Genomic DNA, 27,929 nt, shown 5'->3' with positions numbered 1-27,929 from the left:
GAATTTTATTGTGCTGGGACTTCCAGAGGCAAAATGAAAGTTAAAGCATAAAAGCAAGTTTACCAAAAACAAAAGCACTATTAAGGTTTGATCAGCTAACAAGGAAGACTCTAAAGGCATTCTTAATGGCATCTGTTTTAGCAACCACAACATTCTTACAAAACCATAATTTTAATAGGCTTATCTGCTCAGATACTATAATGAGCTCTCACGTGTACAGATTTGTGAATCATCTTTGGTGCTCAAGGAGCCTACAGAATTAAGAGATAGCATCATACAAAGAAATGTAGTTAAGTTGAAGCTTGAAAGAGATCACTTGAAAAGAATCTGGTTCCTGCCTTAAGTTGACCATAAATAAGCCATCTATTGCGGTATCTGCCCCCAAGGCAAATGACAACAGAAGACAGTCACACGTGATGAACTGGTTCCCAGAGGAGCTCTTCTCTAACAGAGACAGTAAATGGGTGGCAGCTCATTCCTTGGGAAAGGATTCTTACTGAACGCCCAGAAACAGCTGTCAGCCAAAGCCATTATTTGCTCTCATCACATCTCTGTGTCTTCAGAATTGGAAGAAGAATGTGAGGCTGTACTGTGCGCCTGTGCAAAAGAGAACAAAAGATCTGTAAGTGCGAGTATGAATGTCAGCAGTTGCATGACTTGAGGCAGGGAGTAGAGTCCCTCACTAGAAGCCAGGTAATCTGGATTTTACATTTGGCTTTGTTTCCAGCTTGCTGTTTGACACTAACAAATTTCTTAATGTCTATATATCTTTTCTATAAAGCTAGCACAGTCCTATAATTGACTTGCTATAGAGCTATCACTGAATTTTTTAAAGACAACTAGAATGCTTTCTTCGTGAAGCAGTCACGAATGCAAGGTCAGTGGCTATTATGTGTGCTGTGGTCTGACTGTATGTCTCCAAAATTCGTCTATTGAAATACTAATCCTGAGGTCGGGTGATGATATTAGGAGGTAGGACCCTTGGGCAGTGATTAAGTCATGAGGGCAGAGCCCTTGTGGTTGGGTTTAATGTCTTATAAGAGAGCCCCCACCCCCCACCCCCAGAGCTCCCTATCCCCTTCTACCATGTGAGGACATAGCAAGAAGTTGGCAGTTTGCAGCCTGGAAGAGGGCCTTCTCCGGACCCGAAAGCTGTCAGTGCCCTGATCTTGGATTTGCCAGCCTTCAGAACTGTAAGAAATAAATCTGTGTTGTTTATAAGCCATCCAGCGTATGGTCTTTTATTATAGCCCTCCAGACTAAGTGGGTATTCATTAACAAATAGTATTTAATTTATATTACCAATAATTAATTGTAAATAGAGTAGAATTAAAGGTAATAGAAAGAAGAATGATGCAAAAGACTTATCAAGGAATTTAATCCAAATACAGAGTCATGCTTATTCCTCCCTAGCAATAATACACCGCCAATGATCTTAAAAATAACATGTCCCTAAACACCACAGTTCATTTTCATGCTTACCATTAACCAGGCCCTGTTTGAAATGCTTTAGTAGTCTTAGATAATATAATCCTAATAGTCCTACAAATCCTCCTTGTTTTACAGGTGGGTATAATGAGGCAAAGAGAGAATAAATCCATTTGCCCAAGGACGTTAAGTGACAGAACCAGAATTTGTACATAGCTAGTCTGATTCAGGTTCTTCTGGTGGTTCCATTATAATTTTGATAAACTTACCTTCTCTGGACAGTTGCTGTCAACTCCATGCTATGAAAAAGAAATTTGTCCTCATACCACTTCCTCTCCTCTCCACCAAAATGACTTATCTTTACATTGTAATTTTCTAGTATTCTAGGAAATCTGTGGCAAACATAGACCTGAGGTGTACTTATGAAAGACTTTATCATACTCTGATAGGTTAGATCACTGAGAGAAACCTATCACCACTCACCCGTTCTTTTGCCACGTGTGAGTCGTGCTCTGGTTCTGCCAATGTTCCTTCTTTGGAATCAGGGGGGGCATCCAGTGGATCAGCCATAGAGGAAACGATAGGGATTTTCTTAGCCTGGAAATAATCATAGGCCTTCTTTCCACAGACTAAGAGTGTGACATTCTTCCCACTATTCTGGATTCTGTCCACCACTTTCTCATAGGGTTCTTCCAGCACCTTCCCTCCATTCACTTCGATGATGATATCCTCATCCTCCAGCCCTGCCAGTTCGGCAGGGCTGCCCTTCTGTACCTGTGAAAAAGAGGTTCTGAATTATCACTTCCAGGCACAGATAAGGGAATGTTAGATTGGCTTCCCTTCAGAGGAGAGAGGGCTTTGAGAATTTCTTCTTAACCATGTTATTTCTCCTTGAGGTACAGAAGAAAGGCGCTCTAATGCTTTTCTGCTTCTCAAAGCTTCAACTTCCATACTCAAATGAATACCATTGGAGGGGTCCAAGATGATAGCACAAGACTCTGAACTCACCCCACCTCACGGACACCAAATCTATACCTACATACAGAGCAATTCTTCCTAAAGAACTGAGGGCTGATTGAACAGTATCTGCACAATAAAGGACAGAGAGACCACATAAGGAACGGCAGGAGACATGGAGACACGGTCATGAAGAAAACCACGCTGCACAGGCGACAGAGCACGGAGGGGTCTGCACACAGACTGGGGTGCAGCAAAAAAGCAGTTTAAAGAGCAGCTAGACTAAAGGGAACCAACTCACTGACCCTAGAGCATCCACCAAATGGGAGGGAAACTGCTGAACTTCTCCAGCGTCACAGCTACTGGCAGGTACCACTGTTTACATTCCGTCTCCACCTTGATAGTGCAGATGGGCCCAGGGCCAGGCACTCTAGCCATCCTGCCACCTCGGCAAGCCCTTGGACCTTAGCCCACACCAGCGCAAGGTAGCCCCAGGATGGCACCCACCAGGACACCCTCAGCCTTTGCCTGCTACAGCTCCAGCTGTGCTGCCAGGGCACAAAGCACCCCAAAATACCATCCCCCGCCCCCAGCCCAGGCCTGCTTCAGCCATGCCACCGACGCTGGCTCCAACCAAAGCCACCAGGCACACACAGTCTGCACTGGGGACATTTCTACACAAGGCCACTCCTTTAAGACAGAGAGAGGTGGCTGTTTTGCCTAATTCATAGAAACAAACACCAAAAGTCAAACAAAATGAGAACAAAAAATATGCTCCAAACGGAAAGAAGACAAAACTTAAAAGAATTGAACAAAATGGAGATGAGCAATCAACCTGCTGAGTGGATGAACTCAGAACTTACAGAATATATTTTCTATCTCTTTAACTCTGATTGGTTTTTTCTTAAAATAACTGGAAAAAATACACCAGAGGGAATCAACAGATGATACAGAAGAATCAGGTAAGTGATCTGCAAAGACAGGTAATGTGGAAAGCACCCAAACTGAGCAACAAAAAGAAAAAGCTGTAATTGAGTTTAGGTTAAGGAATCTCTGGGAAAATCTCAAGCATAGTAACACTCATGTCATTCCTGTCAGAAAGGGACAGAGAGACTATTTGAAGAAATAATAGCTGAAAACCTCCCTAAAACCTGGGGAGACACTCAGGTCCAGGAGAGCCCCAAACAAGATGAACCCAAGGAGGAACACCAAGACCCATAATAATTTAAATCTCAAAGACTAAAGATAGAGAATCTTAAAGGCAGCTAGCTACATACAAGGGAAATGCCGTGAGGCTCTCAACTGATTTTTCAGTAGAAACTTTGAGCTAGATACCACTCTCCCTCGGGCCTGTAAAGGGCTCAAAGGAAAAAACCTACATGCAAGAATGTTCTACCAACCAAGATTATTTTCAGAATTGAAGGGGAAAGAGTATCCCATACAAAAGTTAAGGAAATCACAACCCTTAAATTAGCCTTGTAAGAAATGTTGAAGGACCTTGTCTAAGCAGAAAAGGCCATAACTAGAAGAAAATTATGAAAGGAAAAAATTTCACCAATAAAAGCAAACCTATAGTAAAGGTGGTAATCAGTCACTTTTAAACCTAATATGAGGGGTGCCTGGGTGGCGCAGTCGGTTAAGCGTCCGACTTCAGCCAGGTCACGATCTCGCGGTCCGTGAGTTCAAGCCCCGCGTCAGGCTCTGGGCTGATGGCTCAGAGCCTGGAGCCTGTTTCCCATTCTGTGTCTCCCTCTCTCTCTGCCCCTCCCCAATTCATGCTCTGTCTCTCTCTGTCCCAAAAATAAATAAAAACGTTGAAAAAAAAAATTAAACCTAATATGAAAGTTGAAACACAAAAGTAGTAAAATCAATCATATCTTTAAAAAAAAAAAATAAGGAATTTACAAAATAAAAAGATGTGTAAAATAAGACATGCGTTAAATGCAGAGAGGAGGGAGTAAACGTGCTTTTAGAATATACTTGAATTTAGGGGCGCCTGGATGGCTCAGTCGGTTGAGCGTCCGACTTCAGCTCAGGTCACGATCTCACCGTCCGTAAGTCCGTGAGATCGAGCCCCACATCGGGCTCTGGGCTGATGGCTCAGAGCCTGGAGCCTGTTTCCGATTCTGTGTCTCCCTCTCTCTCTGCCCCTCCCCCGTTCATGCTCCGTCTCTCTCTGTCTCAAAAATAAATAAACGTTAAAAAAAAAAAAAAAAAGAATATACTTGAATTTAAGTGACCATCAACTTAATATACACTTCTGTATATTTAGGATGTTATGTAGGGACTTCATGGTAACCATAAACCAAAAACTATAATTGATACACAAAAACTTAGAAAGGAATCCAAGCATAACACAAAAGTCATCAATCAAAAGGAAAGAGAACAAAAGAAACAGAAGAACTACAAAAATAGCCAGAAGACAAGTAACAAAATGTCAGTAGGTACATGCCTATCAATAATTACTTTAAATGTAAATGGTCTATGGCACAAAAACAGACACACAGACCAATGGAATAGAATAGAAACCCCAGAACTAGACCCACAAACATATGGCCAACTCATCTTTGACAAAGCAGGAAAGAACATCCAATGGAAAAAAGACAGCCTCTTTAACAAATGGTGCTGGGAGAACTGGACAGCAACATGCAGAAGGTTGAAACTAGACCACTTTCTCACACCATTTACAAAAATAAACTCAAAATGGATAAAGGACCTAAATGTGAGACAGGAAACCATCAGAACCTTAGAGGAGAAAGCAGGAAAAGACCTCTCTGACCTCAGCCGTAGCAATCTCTTATTCGACACATCCCCAAAGGCAAGGGAATTAAAAGCAAAAGTGAATTACTGGGACCTTATGAAGATAAAAAGCTTCTGCACAGCAAAGGAAACAACCAACAAAACTAAAAGGCAACCAACGGAATGGGAAAAGATATTTGCAAATGACATATCGGACAAAGGGCTAGTATCTAAAATCTATAAAGAGCTCACCAAACTCCACACCCGAAAAACAAATAACCCAGTGAAGAAATGGGCAGAAAACATGAATAGACACTTCTCTAAAGAAGACATCCAGATGGCCAACAGGCACATGAAAAGATGTTCAGCGTCGCTCCTTATCAGGGAAATACAAATCAAAACCACACTCAGGTATCACCTCACGCCAGTCAGAGTGGCCAAAATGAACAAATCAGGAGACTATAGATGCTGGAGAGGATGTGGAGAAACGGGAACCCTCTTGCACTGTTGGTGGGAATGCAAATTGGTGCAGCCGCTCTGGAAAGCAGTGTGGAGGTTCCTCAGAAAATTAAAAATAGACCTACCCTATGACCCAGCAATAGCCCTGCTAGGAATCTACCCAAGGGATACAGGAGTACTGATGCATAGGGGCACTTGTACCCCAATGTTCATAGCAGCACTCTCAACAATAGCCAAATTATGGAAAGAGCCTAAATGTCCATCAACTGATGAATGGATAAAGAAATTGTGGTTTATATACACAATGGAATACTACGTGGCAATGAGAAAAAATGAAATATGGCCTTTTGTAGCAACGTGGATGGAACTGGAGAGTGTGATGCTAAGTGAAATAAGCCATACAGAGAAAGACAGATACCATATGGTTTCACTCTTATGTGGATCCTGAGAAACTTAACAGGAACCCATGGGGGAGGGGAAGGAAAAGAAAAAAAAAAAAAAAAAAAAGGACGTTAGAGTGGGAGAGAGCCAAAGCATAAGAGACTGTTAAAAACTGAGAACAAACTGAGGGTTGATGGGGGGTGGGAGGGAGGGGCGGGTGGGTGATGGGTATTGAGGAGGGCACCTTTTGGGATGAGCACTGGGTGTTGTATGGAAACCAATTTGTCAATAAACTTCATATAAAAAAAAAAAATGTAAATGGTCTAAATGCTCCAATCAAAAGAGGGTAACTGAAGGGATATAAAAACAAGACCCATCTATATGCTGCCTCTAGGAGACTCACTTCAGGCCTAAAGACACAGGCTGAAAGTGAAGGGCTAGAAAACATATACCATGCAAATGAAGCAGGGGGCTGGGGGAGAAGCCAGAGTAGCAATACTTACATTAGATAAAATAGACTTTTTTTAATGTTTTTTTTTTTTTTTAATTTTTAATGTTGATTGACTTTTGAGAGAGGCAGAGAGAGAAGAAGACACAGAATCCAAAGTAGGCTCCAGGCTCTGAGCTGTCAGCACTGAGCCCAACATGGTGCTCAAAACTACATGAGATCATGACCTGAGCTGAAGTTGGACACTTAACCAACTGAGCCACCCAGGAACCCCAATAAAATAGACTTTAAAACAGACTATAGCTAGAGACAAAGAAAGGCACTACATAATGATAAAAGGAACAATCCAACATGTAACAATTATAAATATCTATGCACCCAACATAGCACCAAAATACATAAAGCAATTTTTAATATACATAAAAGGAGAAATTGACCGTAATACAATAACAGTAGGTGATTTATAACACTCCACTTAGATCAGTGGATATAATCATCCAGACAGAAATCAATAAGAAAATGGGGGCTTTGAACAACACATTAGACCAGACAGACTTAACAGGCATATACAGAACATTCCATCCAAAAACTGCTAAATACACATTCTTTTCAAGTATATATTGAACATTCCCCAGGATCGCATGTTAGGCCACAAGTCTCAATAAATTTAAGACTGAAATCATATCCTACATCTTTTCCAACCACAACAGTATGAAACTAGAAATCACAAAAAATATATATATATATAAAACACCAATATGGAGTTTGCTACTCCATGTAGCTACTAAACAATGAATGGGTCAACCAAGAAATCAAGAAGGGGGGAAAAAAACAAAAACATGGAGACAAATGAAAATAAAGACACAATTCAAAGCCTTCGGGGTGTAGTAAAAGCAGTGCTAAGAAGTTTATAGAGATACTGCCCTAAGAAATAAGAAAATTCTCAATTTAGCCTTCTACCTGAAAAAGCTAGAAAAGGACCAAAACCCAAAGTTAGTAGAAGGAAGGAAATAAAGATCTGAGTGGAAATAGAGATGACAAAAATAGAAAAGATCAATGAAATCAAGACCTACTTCTCTGAAATATAAACAAAATTGTGTACCTTTAGGCAGACTCATCAAGAAAGGACTCAAAATGAGAAATGAAAGAACTTACCAGCAACAGCATAGAAATACAAAGGATTATAAGAGACTATTGTGAAAAGTTAGAAGCCAATAAATGGGACAACCTTCCCTCTTGCCACTTTTATCCAACACAACACTGGAAAACCTAGGCACAAGAATCAGACAAGAAAAAGAAATCAATGCATCCAAATTGATAAGGCAAAAGTAAAATTATTATTTGCAGATGACATACTATACATAGAAAACCCTACAGACTCCACCAAAGAAACTATCACTATTCGTGGGTTCAAGCCCTGTGTCGGGCTCTGTGCTGACAGCTCAGAGCCTGGAGCCTGCTTCAGATTCTGTGTCTCCCTCTCTCTGCCTCTCCCCTGCTCACACTCTTTCTCTCTCTCAAAAATAAATAAACATTAAAAAAAAAATTTTTTTAAGATATAGTACAAAGCTACAGTAATCAAAACAGTGTTGTACTGGCACAAACAATAGACACATAGATCAATAGAACAGAATAGAGAGCGAGAAATGATCCCATGCTTATTTGGTCAATTAATCTACAACAAAGGAGGCAAGAATATACAGTGGAGAAAAGACAGCCTCTTCAATGAATGGGGCTGTGAAAACTGGACAGCTACATGCAAAACAACGAAACTGGACCACTTTCTCACACCATACACAAAAATAAACTCAAAATGAATTAAAGACCTAAGTGAGAAACCTGAAACCATAAAAATCCTAGAAGAAAATGTAAGCAGTAATGCCTTTGACATTGGCCTTAGCAACATTTTTCTAGATATATGCTCTCAGGCAAGAGAAATAAAAGCAAAACTAAATTATTGGGACTATACCAAAATAAAACAAATTTACACAGCAGAGAAAGCATCAGTAAAATGAAAGAGCAACCTACTAAATGAGAGAAGATATTTGCAAATGATAACACCAGCACAAATAAGTTGATTAAGAATTGGGCAGAGGCCCTAAATAGACATTTTTCCAAAGACATGTATATAACTGACAGGCACATGAAAAGATACTCAACACCACTGATGATCAGGGAAACACAAATTAAAACCACAATGAGGGGCGCCTGGGTGGCGCAGTCGGTTAAGCGTCCGACTTCAGCCAGGTCATGATCTCGCGGTCCGTGAGTTCGAGCCCCGCGTCAGGCTCTGGGCTGATGGCTCAGAGCCTGGAGCCTGTTTCCGATTCTGTGTCTCCCTCTCTCTCTGCCCCTCGCCCATTCATGCTCTGTCTCTCTCTGTCCCAAAAATAAATAAACGTTGGAAAAAAAAAACCACAATGAGATATCCTCACACCTGTCAGAATGGTTAACATCAAAACAACAAGAGATAACAAGTGTTGGCAAGGATGTGAAGAAAAAGGAACACTCATGCATTGTTGGTGAGACTGTAAACTGGTGCAGCCACTATGGAAAATAGTATGGAGGTTCTTCAAAAAATTGAAAATAGAAATATCATCACTCATATGAGGACTTTAAGACACAGAACAGATGAACACAAGGGAAGGAAAGCAAAAATAATATAAAAAAAGAGAGGGAGACAAAACGTAAGAGACTCTTAAATATGGAGAATAAACAGAGGGTTACTGGAGGGGTTGTAGGAGGGGGGATGGGCTAAATGGGGGATGGGCTAAAAGGGGCATTAAGGAATCTACCCCTGAAATCATTGTTGCACTATAAGCTAACTTGGATATAAATTAAATATTAATAAATAAAAATTAAAAAAAAATAGAAATACCATAGGTTCCAATAATTCCACTACTAGGTATTTTACCCAAAGAAACTGGAAACACTAATTTGAAAAGATACATGCACCCCTATGTTTATAGCACCATCATCTACAATAACCAAAATATGGAAACAACCTAAGTGTCCATTACTCAGCCATTAAAAAAAAAAAAAATGAAATCTGCCATTTGAGACAACATGGATGGATCTAGACGTAAAATAAGAGAAAACAAATACCATATAGTTTCACTTATATGTAGGATCTAAAAAAAAAAAAAAAAAGCAGAAATCGATCCATAAATAGAGAATAAACTGATGGTTGCCAAAGGGGAAGGGATTGGGGTGATGGACAGAATGGGTGAAGGAGAGTAGGAGATACAGGATTCCAATTATAGAATGAACAAGTAACAGAACAAGTTACAGCAGGACTATGGTCAATGATATTGTAATAGTGTTGTACAGGGACAGATGGTAGTTATACTTGTGGTTGAGCACAGCATAACATTTAGAGTTGTTGAAGCACCTAATAGAACATGTGTCAACTATACTTCAATAAAAATAAATAAATTGGACAACCTAGAAGAAATAGATAAATTTCTAAAAACAGAATCGTCTAAGACTGAGTCAGGAAAAAATAGAAAATCTGAGCAGACTGATTACAGGTAACAAAATCAGGAATCATAAACTCTCAACAAACAAAAGTCCAGGATAAGATGGCTTCACAGGTGAAGTCCACCAAACATTTCAAGAAGAATTAATACCTATCCTTCTCAAAGTATTCCAAAGAAGCAAAGAGGAAGGAAAGCTTCCAAATTCATTCTACAAGGCCAGCATTACCCTGATACCAAAACCTGACAAACACACCACACACATACACAAAATTACACACCAATATTCCTGATGAACATAGATGCAAAAATCCTCAAAATATTAACTGGCCAAATTCTACAACACACTAAAAGGATCATTAACCAGAATCAAGTGGGATTTATTCCAAGGATGCAAGAATGGTTCAATATCCACAAATCAATGTGATATACCACATTAACAAAATGAGAGTTAAAAATCTAATGACCAGCTCAATAGATGCAGAAAAAATATTTGACAAAATTCAGCATGATAAAAACTTAAAGTGGACTTAGAGGGAACATACCTCAACATAATTAAGACCCTATATGACAAACCCTCGGTTAACGTAGCCGGTGAAAAGCTGAAAGCTTTTCCACTAAGATCAGGAGGAAGACAAGGATGTCCACTCTTGCTGCCTTTATTTGACATTGTACTGGACGTTCTAGCTGCAAAAATTGGAAAAGGAAAAGAAATAAAAGACATCCAAATTGGCAAGGAAAAAGTAAATCTGTCACTATTTGCAGATGACATGAGACTATATGTAGAAAACCCTAAAGACTCCACCAAAAACTATTAGAGTAAATGAATTCAATGAAGTTGCAAAAGTGAAAACATTAATATACAAAAATCTGTTGTGTTCCTATACACTAATAACAAAGTAGCAGAAAGAGAAATTTAGAAAGCAATCCCATTTACAATTCCATCAAAGAGAATAAAATACATAGGAATAAATTTAACCAAGGAAGTTAAGAAAGAGTTTTAAAAGACCTGTACTCTGAAAACTGTAAGACATTGATGAAAGTGGAGATGGCACACTTAAATGGGAAGACATTCCATGCTTATAGATTGGGAGAATAGTGTTAAAATGTTCATAATACCCAAAGCAATCTACAGATCCCATACAATCCCTATCAAAATTCCAATAGTGGTTTTCTCCAAACTAGAACAAAAGATTCTAAATTTGTGTGGAACCACAAAGATCCCAAATAGGTAAATAATCTTAAGAAGAACAAAGCTGGGGGTCTCACAATCCCAGATTTTAAGGTATCCTCAAAGCTACAGTAATCAAAGCAGTGTAGTACTGGCACAAAAACAGACACATAGATCAACGAACAGAACAGAGAGCCCAGAAATAAACCCACACTTCTATGGTCAATTAACCTACAACAAAGGAGGGAAGAATATACAGTGGGAAAAAGACGGTCTCTTCGATAAATGGTGCTGGAGAAACTGGACCACTTCCTCATACCATACACAAAAATAAGCTCAAAATGGATTAAAGACCTAAATGGGAGACCTGAAATCATAAGACTCCTAGAAGAAAACACAGGCAGTAATTACTTCGGCATCAACCTTAGCAACATTTTTGTAGATCTGTCTCCTCAGACAAGGGGAAAAATGCACAAAGAAACCACTCAGACTACATCAAACTAAAAAGGTTTTGCAGAGTAAAGCATCAACAAAACGAAAGGGCAACTTGCTGAATGGAGAAGATACATCCAGTGACGGGTTAATATCCAAAATATATAAAGAACTTATACAACAACAAACAATCCAATTAAGAAATGCACAGAATGGGCGTCTGGGTGGCTCAGTCGGTTGAGCGTCCAACTTCGGCTCAGATCATGATCTCGTGGTCTGTGAGTTCAAGCCCTGCGTTGGGCTCTGTGCTGACAGCTCAGAGCCCGGAGCCTGCTTCAGATTCTGTGTCTCCCTCTCTCTCTGCCCCTCCCCCGCTCATGCTCTGTCTCTCTCTGTCAAAAATAAACATTAAAAAAAAATTTTTAATAAAAAATAAAAAAAAGAAATGCGCAGAAGACCTGAATAGGCATTTTTCCAAACACATACACATGCCAAGAGACACATAAAAAGATGCTCACCATTATTAATCAGGAAAGTGCAAATCAAAACCACAATGAGATGTCACCTCACACCTATCAAAAAAGCTAGTATCAAAAAGATAAGAAATGACAAGTATCAGCAAGGATGTGCAGAAAAGGGAACAAACCCCTGTGCACTGTGGGTGGGAATGTAAATTGGTGCAGCCACTATGGAAGACAGTATGGAGATTCCTCAAAAAATTGAAAATAGAAATACCATAAGATCCAGCAATTTCACTTCTCAGTATTTACCCAAAGAAAACAAAAACACCAATTTGAAACTATCTATGCACCCCTTTGTTTACAGCAGCATTATTTACAATAGCGAAGATATGGAAGCCACCTAAGTGTCCACCAATAGATGAAAGGATAACGAAGATGGGGGGAGGGAGGGGTCCACAATGGAATATTACTCAGCCATAACAAAGAATGGAATCTTGCCATTCACAACAACATGGATGGACCAAAGGCAGACAGAAATCAGCCTTATTATTTCACTTATATGTAGAATCCAAGAAACAAAACAAACATTCAAATCTAGAGAAAAAATTGGTGGTTGCCAAAGCAGAGGCAGATGGGGGAGGGATATGGGCAAAATAGGCAAAGGGGATTAAGAAGTACAAGCTTCCAGTTGTAAAATAAGTAAATCACAGGAATTAAAAGTACAGCTTAGGGAATATAGTCAATAATATTTAATAACCGTATGGTGACAGTGGTAACTACACTCACCAATGATGAGAATTCGTAATGCATATAATTGTGAAAATGCTACATTGTACACCTGAAATTAATAGAACATTGTATGTCAACTATACTTCAATTTTTAAAAAATCATGAAGATCATCAGAAGAAAATAAGTAGCATTACAGTGGTTGAGTACCATATTGTAGGTCTTCTGAGTTGGAGCATTAATTAGATTTCATAGGTTCCCCTTCTTCATTCCCAACTTGAGAGCTATGGGGATAGTCTCGCTGTCACTCCCTATAGGCTGGGGGCATTACGCCAAATGCACAGGAGTAAACAAGTATCACTCCCAGTCAGACTTGGTAGTGACTGTCAACTACAGTCATGTCGATTCACTCTATTTGACTTGAAAGTGCCTAAAGACAATTAGATGTTTAAGAAAAATAAAAGATGTGAGCTTAGGATGTACTCGTTACTACCTTAAAGGGTACGGGACCATGACAGCATTTATTTAAACCCAAGTGAAACCATCAATGTAGGCCTTCAATGTAACCTAAGCCATCAATGAGTGGGAGAGACTAGGACCCTCCTAACTGTGGCGAGTTCATTGGGCTGCTAGAACCAGATTACCATACCTCTTTGACGAACGAGCCTGGCCGACCCTGAATGGTGTTTAAGTGAAAGCCATAGCCATTTTCACCTTTAACCAGCCTGCAGAGTTTAGGCTTATGATCTCCTACTTCCTCTGTAGTATCTGGACTTGAAACCTCCACAGGAGCGGGAGCGGGAGCTGGAGCGGGAGCCGGAGCGGGAGCCGGAGCGGGAGCCAGAGCCTCCTTGACAGAACCATTAGGCAGTTCTTGGCTTTGATAGTAGAGAAATGGAGAAAAGTGAGCCTTTGGAAAGGAAAGGAAAGGGAAAAAAAAAAAAAAACCATGAATTGTAAGTATGAGTAGTTATATTTTATTAAATGTGCTGGCTTAATTTACAAGGTGTCATACATGGTCCACAGCTCTTGCAGATACGTCTGACTGGGGGCAGTAAAATTTCTCTACCACCCTGACCAGAAAAGGTATAAAGAAATATTGAGCTTGGTCATGAGTAATGTGTATAAACATGTAACCAAATACGCATATACATAAAATAAAAGCTGTTATCACCATCTGAAGTACACGTACTAATTTGTTATACTCGTTTTTATTATTTATTGTTGTAACCATTAGTTGAAACTTCTGTTATGCCAAACTCATCTTTAAATACTTCTAATCCATCTCAACTCCCAGACCATCCATGTGAAGAAGAGTGTGATGGTCTTGAATACAAAAGAGGCATAGAACAGGAAACATATGACTGGTTTTTTTAAATAGAATTAACAGCTTAGACTGTGGGTTTTAATTGAGAGAATCAAAAAGGTAGATTTGAGTATGGCAAGATCCTGGACCAGCAGTTAAATTGCTGCCCACGAGTGTCCAGGACTTTTATTAGGCAATGAGTACAAAATCAGGCAACTGAAAGTGAGTACAATGTGTGCTCTGCCCCAAATTGTGCTGTTCAGCAGCCTGGCTAAAATTAGATTGGGGTCCTCTGGTTATCAATTCTCTGACTAACCACAAGACCACATCTTCCTTTCTAAACAAGAATAGCCAAGAACCTCATAGTTACCCAATTCAACTACATTTCAGACCTTTCAGTTATATACTTGCAAATGTTCCACATTTCTTTCTGTCTTTAAAATATGGAAAGTTAAACCAGCATTACTTTGATTCCCAAACTAGACAGAGATCCCACAAAAAAGGAGAATTACAGGCCAATATCCCTGACAAACACAGATGCAAAAATTATCAACAAGATACTAGTAAATTGAATTCAAGAGCATATAAAAAGAATTATTCACCGTGATCAAGTGGGATTCATTTCTGGGCTGCAGGGCTGGTTCAATATTTGCAAATCAACCAATGTGATACATCACATTAATAAAGGAAAGGATAAGAACCATATGATCTTGTCAACAGATGCAGAAAAAGCATTTGACAAAATACAGCATCCTTTCCTAATAAAAACCCTCAAGAAAGTCGGGATAGAAAGAACATACCTTAACAACATAAAAGCCATATATGAAAAGCCCACAGCTAATATCATCCTCAATGGGGAAAACCTGAGAGCTTTCCCCCTGAGATCAGGAACATGACAGGGATGTCCACTGTCACCACTGTTGTTTAACATAGTGTTGGAAGTCCTAGCATCAGCAATCAGACAACAAAATGAAATAAATGGCATCAAAATTGACAAAGAAGAAGTCAAACTTTCACTTTTCGCAGATGACATGATACTCTACATGAAAAACCTGCAAGACTCCACCAAAAAGGTTGCTAGAACTGATACATGAATTCAGCAAAGTTGCAGGATACAAAATCAGTGTACAGAAGTTGGTTGCATTTCTATATACCAACAATGAAGCAACATAAAGAGAAATCAAGAAGTCGATCCCATTTACAATTGTACGAAGAACCATAAAAAACCTAGAAATAAGCCTAACCAAAGATGTGAAAGATCCACATGCTGAGAACTATAGAAAACTTATGAAGAAAATTGAAGAACACACAAAGAATGGAAAAACATTCCATGCTCATGGATTGGAAGAATATTGTTAAAATGTCAATACTACCCAAACAATCTACACATTCAGTGCAATCCCAATCAAAATTACACCAGCATTCTTCTCAAAGCCAGAACAAACAATCCTAAAATTTGTACGGAACCACAAAAGACCCTGAATAGCCAAAGTGATGTTGAAAAAGAAAACCAAAGCGGGAGACATCACAATCCCAGACTTTAGCCTCTACTACAAAGCTGTAATCATCAAGAGAGTATGATATTGGCCTAAAAACAGACACATAGACCAATGGAATAAAATAGAAAACCCAGAATTGGGCCCAAATGGATGGCCAAGTAATCTTTGACAAAGCAGAAAAGAGCATCCCATGGAAAAAAGACAATCTCTTTAGCAAATGGTGCTGGGAGAACTGGACAGCAACATGCAGAAGAATGAAACTAGACCACTTTCTTACACCATACACAAAAATAAACTCAAAATGGATGAAAGACCTAAATGTGAGACAGGAAACCATCAAAACCCTAGAGGAGAAAACAGGCAACAATCTCTTTGACCTCAGCTACAGCAATTTCTTGCTCGACATGTCTCCAAAGGCAAGGGAATTAAAAGCAAAAATGAATTATTGGGACCACATCAAGATAAAAAAACTTCTGCACACTGAAGGAAACAACCAACAAAACTGAAAAGCAACCAATGGAATGAGAGAAGATACTTTCAAATGACATATTGGATATAGGGTTAGTATCCAAAATCTATAAAGAACTTATCAAACTCAACACCCAAAAAACAAATAATCCAGTGAAGAAATTGGCAAAAGGCATGAATAGACACTTCTCCAAAGACGACATCGAGGTGGCCAACAGACACATGAAAGGGTGCTTAACGTCACTCATCATCAGGGAAATACAAATCAAAACCACACTGAGATACCACCTCACACTGGTCAGAGTGGCTAAAATAAACAACTCAGGAAACAACAGATACTGGTGCAGATGTGGAGAAACAGGAACCCTCTTGCAGTTGGTGGGAATGCAAACTGGTGCAGCCACTCTGGAAAACAGTGTGGAGGTTCCTCAAAAAATTAAAAATAGAACTACCCTACAACCCAGCAATAGCACTACCAGGAATTTATCCAAAGGATACAGGAGTGCTGATTCATAGGGTACATGTACCCCAATGTTTATAGCAGCACTTTCAACAAAGGCCAAATTATGGAAAGAGCCTAAATGTCCATCAACTGATGAATGGATAAAGAAGATGTGGTTTATATATTCAGTGGAATACTACTTGGCATGAGAAAGAATAAAATCATGCCATTTGCAGCAACATGGATGGGACTGGAAGGTATTAAGCTAAGTGAAATAAGTCAGAGAAAGACAGGTATCATGTTTTCACTCATATGTGGAACTTGAGAAACTTAACAGAAGACCATGGGGGAAGGAAGGCGGAAAAACTAGTTACGAACAGAGAGGCAGGGAGGCAAACCACAAGACTCTTAAATACAGAGAAAAAACAAACTGAGGGTGGATGGCGGGGTGGAGGAGAGGGGAAAGTGGGTGATGGGTATTGAGGAGGGCACTTGCTGGGATGAGCACTGGGTGTTGTATGTAAGCAGTGAACCACGGGAATCTACCCCCAAAACCAAGAGCACACTTCACACACTGTATGTTAGTCAATTTGACAATGAATTCTATTTTGAAAATGATAACAAAAAATAAAATAAAATGAAATGTGGAAAGTTATCAGTGACTTGTTACATACAAAAATACCTCCAACATCACTACCCAAAGGGCAAATCAACTGTATGTGATCACAGCAGCTAATCTTGAGGACAAGCATAGTAACATTAAACAGTGAGTTTTCATTCACTTTCAGATATCTCGGTGCCTAGTACATGCCAGGAACTTGTTTAGGTGTTTGTTTCATTCACGGTTATATCTCAAAGATCCACCCACCCCTGTGTGGAACCTGCTTTAGAGGGGCTGAAGGGAGGGGGAGGAAGAAGATGGGGAAAACATGTTTTTCAAAATTCTCTCTTGTATTAACCAAAACATTATAGTTAAATCATTGTCATAGAATTAGGAGGGAGTGGAAAAGAATTAATGCTAGAATCCCCTTTATAGCAGCCTGAGAAGTGACTTCCTGACTTCTGTCTGAACTTTTCCACAAGCTGGGAGGTCACCACTCAGCAAAAATGGCTCACCCTATTCCTGGCAGCTTCAGTTGGGGCTGTTGTTGGGTAGAGTGTGCTCTATATTTGTTAGATCTAGTTAATTTTGTTCAAGTCCTTGAGTTCCTTATCTTCTGTCTGGTGGCTCGATCCGTGATTAAGAACGAGGAATCTCCCAACTATTATTGTGGAATTGTCTATTTCCACTTCCAAGTTTGTCAATTTGTGATTCATGGTTTTTCCAGATTTATTAATGTGTAATTGACAAACTGTATATATTCAAGGTGTATGTACAGTGTGATTTGATATACATACACATTGTGATCACCACAATCAAGTTAATTAACATATCTGTCCCCTTACACAGTCATCATGTTATCATTTAGTCTTTTGAATTCTTTTTTTTTTTTTTTAATGTTTATTTTTGAGAGAGAGAGAGAGACAGAGCGTGAGCAGGGGAGGGGCAGAGAGAGAGGGAGACACAGAATAGGAAGCAGGCTCCAGGCTCTGAGCTGTCAGTGCAGGGCCCGATGCAGGGCTCAAACTCACAGACCTGAGATCATGACCTGAGCCAAAGTTGGAAGCTTAACCAACTGAGCCACCCAGGCACCCCTGCTTTTAGAATTCTTGAAGATACTCTCCTTTCCTCCCCAAAAGTCTATGCTTATTCAAGCTAAATACTCACATTGTGACTTCTAGAACCTCTGCTCCAATTACCTTTCTTGATACTGGACTTCTTATAGTCATGTTCTCAGAACTGGACACGATGTTGACTTAAACAACATTTCTATATGCCACACATTATTCTGAATGTTCTAAATATTAGCTCATATAACACTGCACAGTAGCTATCCCCACTTTACAACTAAGGAAACAAGTACAGCCAGGGTAACTTGCCCAAGCATACATTACTTACTAGTCATTTTAAGTACGGTCTGACCAACTGTCCTCTCCAAAAGCCAAGTGTCCGTTTAAATTGCCTTTTTGGGGTGGGGGCAGCTATGTAGGGTATCATCAGGTTTCTGTTCTTTTTTTATAGTCCTCAAATCAGGTCTCACCATTTGATATGCATACAATTTAGCTTTAAATTAGTATGTGAAATTTATTCCTGTTTAAAGTTAAACTTACTAGTTTTTATGCTTCTTTCTATCCTGACTGGATATTTTGAATATTATAATCTCTAGTAAATTAATTACCCATCAACACATTAAGCCATCTGTATGACTAAAGTATCTTAAACGTTTTCCATGTTTCCAAATTGGATTATAAACAGCTTAGGATACGCAGAATACCATTGGAGACATCTATGCAGAACGACATTGTTCCAATATCAATTTTCCTTCAAGTATGGCTGTAAACTAGCTAAAAACCCACAAATCCTTCTATCATCCAGTTTACTCTTCAATTTTCTTTACACAAGTATCTTGAAATACCTAATCAAGATGTGCTGAGAGGGAATATGGTGGAATGAATTAAGAACTTAGGTTCAGGGGTGTCTGGTTGGCTCAGTCAGCTAAGCATCCGACTCTTGATCTCAGCTCAGGTCTTGATCTCAGGGTCGTGAGTTCAAGCCCTGCACTCAGCAAAACAACTTGGGTTCAAATACCGGCTGGGATGGGTGACTTAAAAAAATGAAGTTTAGAGAGACTAAGAAATTGCAAATCTGTAAAAAGGGGCTAATTCCACCCCTATCATATTCCTCGCTCTCTATCATTTATGTACCTTCGGATGCTGCCATTATTGTATATCACATAGAATAAGTTCATCTTTGTTCATCTGTGTGACCACCACCTAGCAAGGCGGATGGTACATCGAAGGCCCCTGAATGTCTCTTAAACTAGACTGAACCTCAGTTCTTGTGATAAAATTAAGATTATTAAAAAAAAAAAAAAGACATGCAGGTAACACCTGTTGTGATTAAAGTTAAGAGCAAATAAGGTTAGTGTGACACTAATGTTAGTCTTGGTGAATCCATGTTTCTATTCCCTTGCTAAGGGCTCAGGAGCTATTTAATAATCCTTTCTAGGCTTTTATGCAGGGTTAATGGCATTTATTGGTCTATAGTTTAAAATCCAGTTGTTTGCTATTTGGCACAGTTAGGGCTATATCTGCCTATTTCCAGGGTAATGTTCGTAGATTTTTCTCAGATCAGCAAGAGTAATTCTGTAGTTACATTCACAAATTCTTTCAAAATCTTGAATCTAAGGATTTAAAACTCACGTACCAATCACTTGGCATTCTATTGTCACTACCAACTTGACCTTCAGTGCAGCCTTAATGATGACCGTTACACCCCTTCCAGTTTGAAAATCAAAGTGGTAACTTAGCCAAAGTTTGAGGACTTGAGGGAATGGACCCAACCTTAATGCACGAATGCATGGCCTTGAATTATTTACCAGTCTATACATGTGGTCCGTCTCTTTGTCCACCACCAGCAGTGAAGTCTGATCTCCGCCCTTTCTAATCATTTCCACCACACTGTCATGATCCAGGGATTCCACAGACTCGCCATTGACAGCGACTACCAAGTCGTTGTTCTTCAAGCCGGCCTCCTCTGCTGGACTTCCGGAATCTATGTCCTTGACGACTTGACCTACCCTCCCAAAAAATTAAATAAAATTATCAGAAAGATCCCTAAATTAAACTGTGGCATTTCTGCTGGAGCCCAAGGATCTGATAAATAAATGTAAAAGGCATGCTGAATACTACTGCCCCTCCCACTGGCATCAGAGAAAGCCTGTGAGCACCCTATCCAGCCTCATTCCCTGCCCAGAACTTACTCCAGGAACAAACTTAGCCATTACCTATGAAAGGACCTTAAGGAAAAAAAATCATGTTACTAAAAGTGTCTGAGGCTCAATCTTGACAAAATAACATGCTAAGTGTTAGGAGTCAGCTAGTTCCCAGGAAGCTCTTATAACCCATACATCTTATGGAGAAGCTAAGCCATTAAAAGGGGAGTTGAAAGAAGAAAGAAGAACAAAACCAAAGAAGACAGAGCCTAGGAAACCCATGCTGGCATTTTAGTAGCCACTAGGTGTATTTGACTGTGAATGTGTTTGTGGGCGTGCCTTGACAATGTGTCTTCCGCCTTCCTCTCCCGACTTGAACTGTCTTTACCAGATGCCTTCAGATCTCCCACACTGTCTTTTTTGTTGTCCCTCCCACTTTTGTAACAAGCTCCAGTTTCACTTTTCCAGCTGGCTGCTGGGCATCTCCAACTAGGTATCCCGTAGATCCCTCAAATGTAACATACTCAAACCAAAAGCCATCTCTGCCCATCATCCCCATCCCAAAGCTCCTCCTCTAGGTCACCTGTTCATGGGAGCACCATCACTCCAGTCACTGACACATAGGAACAATTCCTCCTCAGTGTCCACTCCCCATATTCCAATCAACTCCTAGGTCCTTTGTTGCTGCCTTAATATTTGACACATCTCCTCTTCTCTGGAGCCTATTCCTCTACCCTCAATGCAGGTGGTATTAGTTCCTGCCTTAAACTCTACCTACCTTCAGTTATGAATTTCTCTCCCTGTCCCTGATCTCTGCCTTCTCCAATACAGATCTGCCTTCAGATTCTTCTTGATGCAATGTCAGACCAAGTCATTCCCAAGTGTGGGCTTTAGAACGGAACAGACCTGGGCGCCTGGGTGGCTCAGTCGGTTAAGCATCCGACTTCGGCTCAGGTCATGATCTCACAGTGCATGAGTTAGAGCCCCGCATCGGGCTCTGTGCTAACAGCTCAGAGCCTGGAGCCTGCTTTGGATTCTGTGTCTCCCTCTCTCTCTGCCACCCCCCCCCCCCCAGAGCTCATGCTCTGTCTCTGTCTCAAAAATAAATAAAAACATTAAAAAATAAAAATAAATTAAAAAAAAAAAAAGAACAGAACAGACCTGAGTTTGGTCCCAGTTAAACCACAACTATTTGACTTTATAATAATTACTGTATCTTCTCCAAGCCCTTAAGTTCAGAAATTCTTCTTGCAGAATTATTAGGATTGTGTTTGAGATGTGTAAGCCCCCAAGGTGCTATAGGCTTAATTTTTTCTTATCACACTGTTGAAAAAACTTTTAACTCCCCATCGACCACAGAGCCAAGTCTAAACTCTTCAACCTGGTATTAAAGGCCCTTCATCATCTCTTTCCAACCTACCTTTCTAACATGGTTTCCTGTGCTACACCTCAGATGCCAAACTGTGCCCATATTTCCCTGCTTTATTCACACAATCCCATCCTAATGGAATGGCCTGCGTTGTTCCCACACCATCTGTTTGTCCAAATTCTATTCATACTTCAAAGCCTGAGCTCAGGTACCATCTCTACAATGAGGTCTTCCTGTACTTTTTTAGTAAGGAAAATGTGTTCCAACCTTGAATTCCAACAGTATTTTATCTAACCCATATTAAGGTTCTCCTCACAACTACCTTCAGTTACGGACATAAGTATTGCATCTCCTCTACTAAACAGGAGGCTCCTTGACTGAAGAACTCCTATTTGATCCACGTGATATTCTAGAAGGCCCTGAGGATACTTTTATATAATATGAATCAAATTAACATTTGATTAATTCAAATATACATAATGAACAGAACATAGCAACTTCTAGGAGAATAACAGTTTGCAAAATGGCCTGAAGCTGCGTTCTTTTACATATTCAGCTTCCCTAGAAGGACTGTAGTTCTTTTCTTGTTGAGTTGCAAGGAATCAGAAAGATTCCTGGTTCTATTGGATTCCCAGGCCCCAGCCCACACCTCTGCCTCGGATCTGGTGGCATACTGGAGCTGGCTTGTCCAAGCTTGTGAGAACCCTTTCTCGCCAATACTTCTCAACATTGCACTCTGTGACAACACATTGGTAGCTTGAAATCAGATGTAATGGGAGTATTTGCACCACCAAAATAAAATAAAATAAAATAAAATAAAATAAAATAAAATAGATCAACAAATGCTACAAATTAGGTGGAATTTTTCCCCCCGGAGAGCAAATTTACAGCACACTACCGCCCAGATCTAAAATTCTGCTTTATCATTCTGCTAAGGAAAACCTGAGAGACCCGTTGTCAGGCTCCCATGGAAAATGACCCGGCTGTGCCTTCTAGTCTCTTACTATCTCCTCGTGCAGCAGCTAGGAAGTTGGGGTCCTAACAGAACTCTGGAGTCGGACTAGGATGAAGAATTGGACTTCATTGTTCAATTGGTTCCACTGGCACGCTTTCTGCTCGTCTAGCGCCTCACCTTTCTGTTCCGGGCCTGCCCTCAGATAGAAACCATAGCCATTGCTCCCCTTCTTCATCTCCACGAGCCGGGGCTGGTGGGGTAGCAGTTTCAAACTGGCCGTCTCTCTCCTGAATCTGGTCTTCTGCTCGGTGTGGAGCTTGTCAGTCTCCTCGTCCACCAGCAGGAACATGACGCGGCCTCCAGAACTCTTCACCTGGAACAGCACACACAATAAGACTGACAGCAGTCTCCAAGAACAGCACGGGGGAGGAGGAGAGCTTCTGCGCAGAGGCACACAGTCTCTAGGTTCGACAGAAAATATGCAGTGTGAGGCCTGAGTTTGAACTATAACACTACCTCCTGATCTCCCTGGGATTTCTCGATCCCCACTTCTACAGCTGTTTTCCCCTTTGTTAAGTATGACCTCACCCACACAGATGCTAACTGAACCCAAGTGAGAGCTGGGATTCAGAAAACCCAGAAAGGTACTTAAGCGAAGTACTTACGTCTAGAGAAGGAGTTTGGAAAAGAAGGTAAAGGTCTACTGTGAAAAATTATTCTACCAGGAGAAGTTGGTCAGTTTTCATGGTTCCACGTGACCTCAGAGGAAAACCTGAGAGCGTAATCCATGTGTCATGGACCCAGGACATAAGACCTGGGGTAACAGGTCTTCCAACACCTCCTACACGTAGCTCTATATTCATCATCACATTGCTTATCTGCCAGTTTGAGCTAAAACATTTTAGTGAAACACTCAATTTGTTATAAATTCAGACAGAGCTCCCAATCAGGTACAAAAAGATCCAAAAGATAGAGTTGACAGTTCTTTAGAACACTTTTCTTTGAAATAACACGAAATTAGCCTTGTTCCAAAACCCTATGCTAACCCTGCTGACACCACTAGTGAGTCTATTCACTCTGAAAACAAAGGATTAGCTTCCCATCATTATATTCCTTCCATCATAAACTACCACTCCTGTCTTCCTGTCACTTCCAATAGGAGGAGAGTGAAAGGTAAGAAAAGTGCCCCTTTGGGCTATACCTTTGCAACGACTTCCTCATGGCTGGCGTCTTCTACATTCTCTCCATTTACTTCAATCAAGTGATCACCGGCCAGGACACCAGCTTTCATAGCCACACCTTGAGGTGTTATATCAGTCATGTACACTCCCTTTTTGCCTGAAAGGGAGTGGACCAGCATCACAACTCCATCACACAGAAAGTCCAACAATAAGGGATTTCCTCCCAATAACGTAAAAATTACAACCTCCAATTTTAAGGCTAACTTTGCCTTCTGATCTAGAATTATAATTACAGCTCCTGGCTTTGTGCTAGGAGCTTTGTTGGGTTTTGTTGATTCTAATAGAACTTCTGACCCCAACTAAATGCAAGGAAGGAATCTCAGGTGGCACTGGCCTTTTGAACCGGAAAAGCACCGAGCTGTGCCCGGGCTGTATCGCTGTCACACTCCCATTCTTCGCATTTGTGGAATTAGAAAGCATCTGTTCCATTCTGTCCTTTTATTTTTTTTTTAATTCTTTTTAACGTTTATTCATTTTTGAGAGAGAGAACAGAGCGTGAGCAGGGGAGGGGCAGAGAGAGAGGGAGACATAGAGTCGGAAGTGGGCTCCAGGCTCTGAGCTGTCAGGGCTCAGAGTCCGACGTGGGGTTCCAACGCACAGACCATGAGATCATGACCTGGGCCGAAGTCGGACAGACAGTCAACTGACTGAGCCACCAGGTGCCCCTTGTCCTCTTTAATTAGTTCTATCACCAACTGTCATGTACCAATGAGGTCACCAAATCTCACTGATGCAAGCCTAGGAGGACAGAGCCACAGAAGGCAGCTAGATATAGAAATGATACAAATAGAGATAGAGATAGAGATAGAGATAGAGATAGAGATAGAGATAGAGAAATGATATCAATTCTTTCAAGATATTAATATTTCAACCTAGGCAAAGGGCAGCTTCATAATGACAAAATAAATCACTTGTAAGGAATAACAGTAGAAACTGCTGTCTTAAAATTTCTCCCATTACAATTTCTCTTGTTATATATTTGTCATGTAGAAAACATTTTCTTCATAAAGCTCATTTAAACCATGCATTATGTTCACTAACACAAGGGCCAAATGGATTGAATCTGAATTATGATAATTTTTTTACCATTTTGCTGATAATGGACTTCTAAGAAATGCCAGGCTTCCCTTGACCACCTACACCACTATGTTTAATAGTGGACAAACTTGAGAAATGCCTCTTCTACCTAGTTTATATCTCTTGCTATAGGTTAAATAGGCCTTGGAAACAAGTTTTATGTTCACTATTGGTCTGTTCTTTATCACTTACCCAATTATGACCAGTGCCTCTCCAGTATCAGAAGGAACATGGCAGGAGCAAATTCAAGGTGGAACCAGTAGCCTCTATGGCTCTAAATCCCAGAGACACCATTACGGAACCACAGTCAATTGCATAGTCTGTATCTCTGAAACTCTACAGAGCTTCTAGTACTTTCTGGTGGTCAGGAGTTTTCAAATCACTATGTACCTCTCAGAGGTCAGGGATGTACCTCAGAGCAGTTGAGGCTGGGCCACAGCTGAGAAGGTACTATTTAAATGTCATAGGAGGGTGGGATTTTTTTTTTTATTAAAAAAAATTTTTTTTAAACGTTTATTCATTTTTGAGAGACAGAGAGAGACAGAGCATGAGCGGGGAAGGGGCAGAGGGAGGGAGACACAGAATCCGAAGCAGGCTCCAGGCTCTGAGCTGTCAGCCCAGAGCCTGACGTGGGGCTCGAACTCACAGACCGCGAGATTGTGACCTGAGCCGAAGTTGGACGCTCAACCGACTGAGCCCCCCAGGCACCCCAGGAGGGTGGGATTTTTAATAGCATCTTCAGCCACTAGAATGGTGTCTGGCACATCAACAGGCCCTCAAGAATTTGTTGAATGGGTGATCACCTGGGCACTTGAAGTGGGAAGACAGCATCCTTACTCAAAAGTAGCTATTATGAAAAATTTCCTTTTTCTTGCCTTTTATTCCCCCTTCTCCCCTCCACCCTCACCCTAAAGAAGCTAGGAAAGAATAACAAAGAAGCATCAGCCCTCTAACACTCTGATCTCAAAGCTCAGCCTAATACTAGGGGACAGGAGTGCCCAGTGGCCCCTCGTCACCCCATGAAGGGTCCAGTGTCTTGATCCCTTGTTGCACAATAGTCAAAGCAAGGGAAGGGTCAGGGAAGGAGGGAGAGGGGAGGGAGAAGCTACAATTAGACAGCCATAGCATCTGAAAAGGTGGTCAAAGAAGCCATTAGCCAATAACAGTATCTTTCTTCTGGAAATCCTGCCCTCAAGCCCACCTTGGACAGTTTTCAGAGAGAAGCCATAGCTGCTCCCCTCCTTCACCAGGTAGCAGAGTCGTGGCTGCGTCCAAGTCTCTGCTCCTTCCTTCACCACAGGGGGCAGTTTCTTATCATTCAAACTCGGCTCCTTCCGACTTTGACCCAACTCTTTCAGGTCTACCCGTTTTTTCATGGCCTTCTCATAGGAATCCCCATCCAGGACTAGTAAAGTCACGGAGTTCCCACTCTTTCTGACCAGATCCACAACCTAGGAGGAAGAAAAAGATAACTTGAACCAAGAAACGATTCCAGGGGATGCTCACCATCTGGCTCAGTCTCTGGATCCAGAGGATTCTGAATGCTGGTCTCTGAAGCCCAAACAGTCAGCACAGTGTCCAGCCGTCTCTACCCCACCCCTCCCAAGAACCAGGTGCGGGCTGGAGGGGGCGGGGCTCTAGCACTGTTAGAACTTAGAGCGCCCCGATCCCAGCTGGGCTCATGGAAACAGCATGGTGTGGTGGAAAGGGCGTGCATGGGGAGGCAGGCAGAAGTGGGGTGAGGTCAGACCGTCCCACATGTTCACTGCATCAAGACATTAGTAAGTCATCGGAGCCTCTGAGCCCTCATCTGCAGAATGGTAATACGTACCTCATGGGTTGTGACAAAGGTTCAACAAAATAATGATTATGAAGTCGCCCAGCATAGTTCCTAGCCTAGAGCAAGCACAATGCCTATTAGCTCTGACACTATTCAATCTAAGAACCATTTTGTGGTTCTCAGTTAATTTGGAGGAGACGATTAACTGGCAGAAAGTACAGCCATAGGGCGTCTGCCTTGCCAGTGGCAGCTGGGAGACCTCTGCTGACCCCAAACACTAATCAGCAGATATGTGGGAGCCAAAGAGATCCTAGAAGAACCCCAAATGTCCCTTTCACCTGCATATGTTCCTCCTTGTCCACAAAGACACCATTGATCCTAAGAACTCGATCTCCGTCCTTGAGGCCCGCCTTCTCCGCTGGGCTACCCTTCTCAACCACCCGGACCAGGTGGCCATCAGTGTCCTTCTCAATTCGCAGGAAGAAGCCATAGCTTTGCCCTTCTTGTTTAGACAGCTCACATTCTCGTGGGTGGAAGGTGGAGGCCATTTCTGTGATGAAAAAAATCGGATAAACCCAGGGGACAGAAAATCCCCTTGGAGAAAGAACCCGTGTGTTCCATCTCCCATAATTCTCTTCTTCTAATCACACCAAATCTAGACTGTAGCAACACTGAGGTTTAGGAGGCCGCCTTCCAGGACCTGCCAAGGATTTCCAAATCTATTTCCCAAAGGATGACCTTTTTACTTGAGTTTCAGACCCATGTATTTGGCTGGGTCCCAGACATAGATTTTTCAGTTTCAATAGCTCCAAACCCAAATTCCTCTTTGTTTCCTAAAGAAAGTAGGTTTAACACCTGACCTAAATATTTTAAGGAAATACCAGCCCAGGACACCTGAGTGGCTTAGTCAGTTAAGCGTCCAACTCTTGATCTCAGGTCATGATCTCATGGTTCGTGAGATCGAGCCACATGCTGGGCTCTGTGCTGATGGCATGGAGCCTGCCTGGGATTCTCTCTCTCCCTCTTTCTCTGTCCCTCCTCTGCTCATGCTCATGCTCATGCTCTCTCTCTCTCTCTCAAAATAAATAAATAAACTTTAAAAAAAAGAAAGAAAGAAAGATACAAGCCCACTTTCATTCAAATATTTAAAGAGCCTCCCAAGTAGTAGGCCTTGAGGATAAATCTGTGGACAACACGGACCTTTACTTCACCTCTCATACAGAGGAGCACACATTTTTACAACAACACGTGGTGAGGGATATGCTAGGAAAGAACACAGTGATAAGGCAGACTATAAC

The 27,929-nt window shown here is 41.0% G+C and overlaps 1 protein-coding gene across 2 annotated transcripts; it reads right to left on the bottom strand.

Annotated features, from left to right (window-relative positions):
- Nucleotides 1–21: 21 nt before the first annotated feature.
- Nucleotides 22–27,179, bottom strand: PDZK1 (PDZ domain containing 1). Of its 2 annotated transcripts, XM_047083978.1 has the most exons (8): nucleotides 26,970–27,179; nucleotides 26,053–26,302; nucleotides 23,735–23,871; nucleotides 22,711–22,906; nucleotides 19,874–20,070; nucleotides 13,329–13,589; nucleotides 1,912–2,202; nucleotides 22–597 (listed from the first exon to the last, which is right to left on the bottom strand). In XM_047083978.1, the coding sequence occupies exons 1-8, from the start codon at nucleotides 27,177–27,179 to the stop codon at nucleotides 544–546; spliced, it is 1,596 nt and encodes a 531-aa protein (XP_046939934.1). In that variant the 3' UTR covers nucleotides 22–543. The 2 variants fall into 2 exon arrangements, with proteins under 2 accessions (XP_046939934.1, XP_046939935.1); XM_047083979.1 differs by lacking the exons at nucleotides 22,711–22,906; nucleotides 23,735–23,871.
- Between the last annotated feature and the right edge of the window lie 750 nt (nucleotides 27,180–27,929).

The sequence above is a fragment of the Lynx rufus genome, unplaced genomic scaffold (assembly GCF_022079265.1).
Source record: "Lynx rufus isolate CCGP_SWC_20201006 ecotype Redwood Valley unplaced genomic scaffold, mLynRuf1.p SCAF_2, whole genome shotgun sequence".
NCBI classification, from domain to species: domain Eukaryota; kingdom Metazoa; phylum Chordata; class Mammalia; order Carnivora; family Felidae; genus Lynx; species Lynx rufus.
This window is presented reverse-complemented; position numbering and strand designations above follow the sequence as displayed.

Excerpts from the sequence above, each read along its gene's own strand:
- PDZK1 (XM_047083978.1), bottom strand. The coding sequence starts at position 27,179 with ATGGCCTCCACCTTCCACCCACGAGAATGTGAGCTGTCTAAACAAGAA. Across the intron at positions 23,872-26,052 it reads CTCTCTGAAAACTGTCCAAG|GCAAAAAGGGAGTGTACATG; the intron begins GTGGGCTTGAGG and ends ACTCCCTTTCAG. Across the intron at positions 22,907-23,734 it reads ATGAGGAAGTCGTTGCAAAG|GTGAAGAGTTCTGGAGGCCG; the intron begins GTATAGCCCAAA and ends GTGCTGTTCCAG.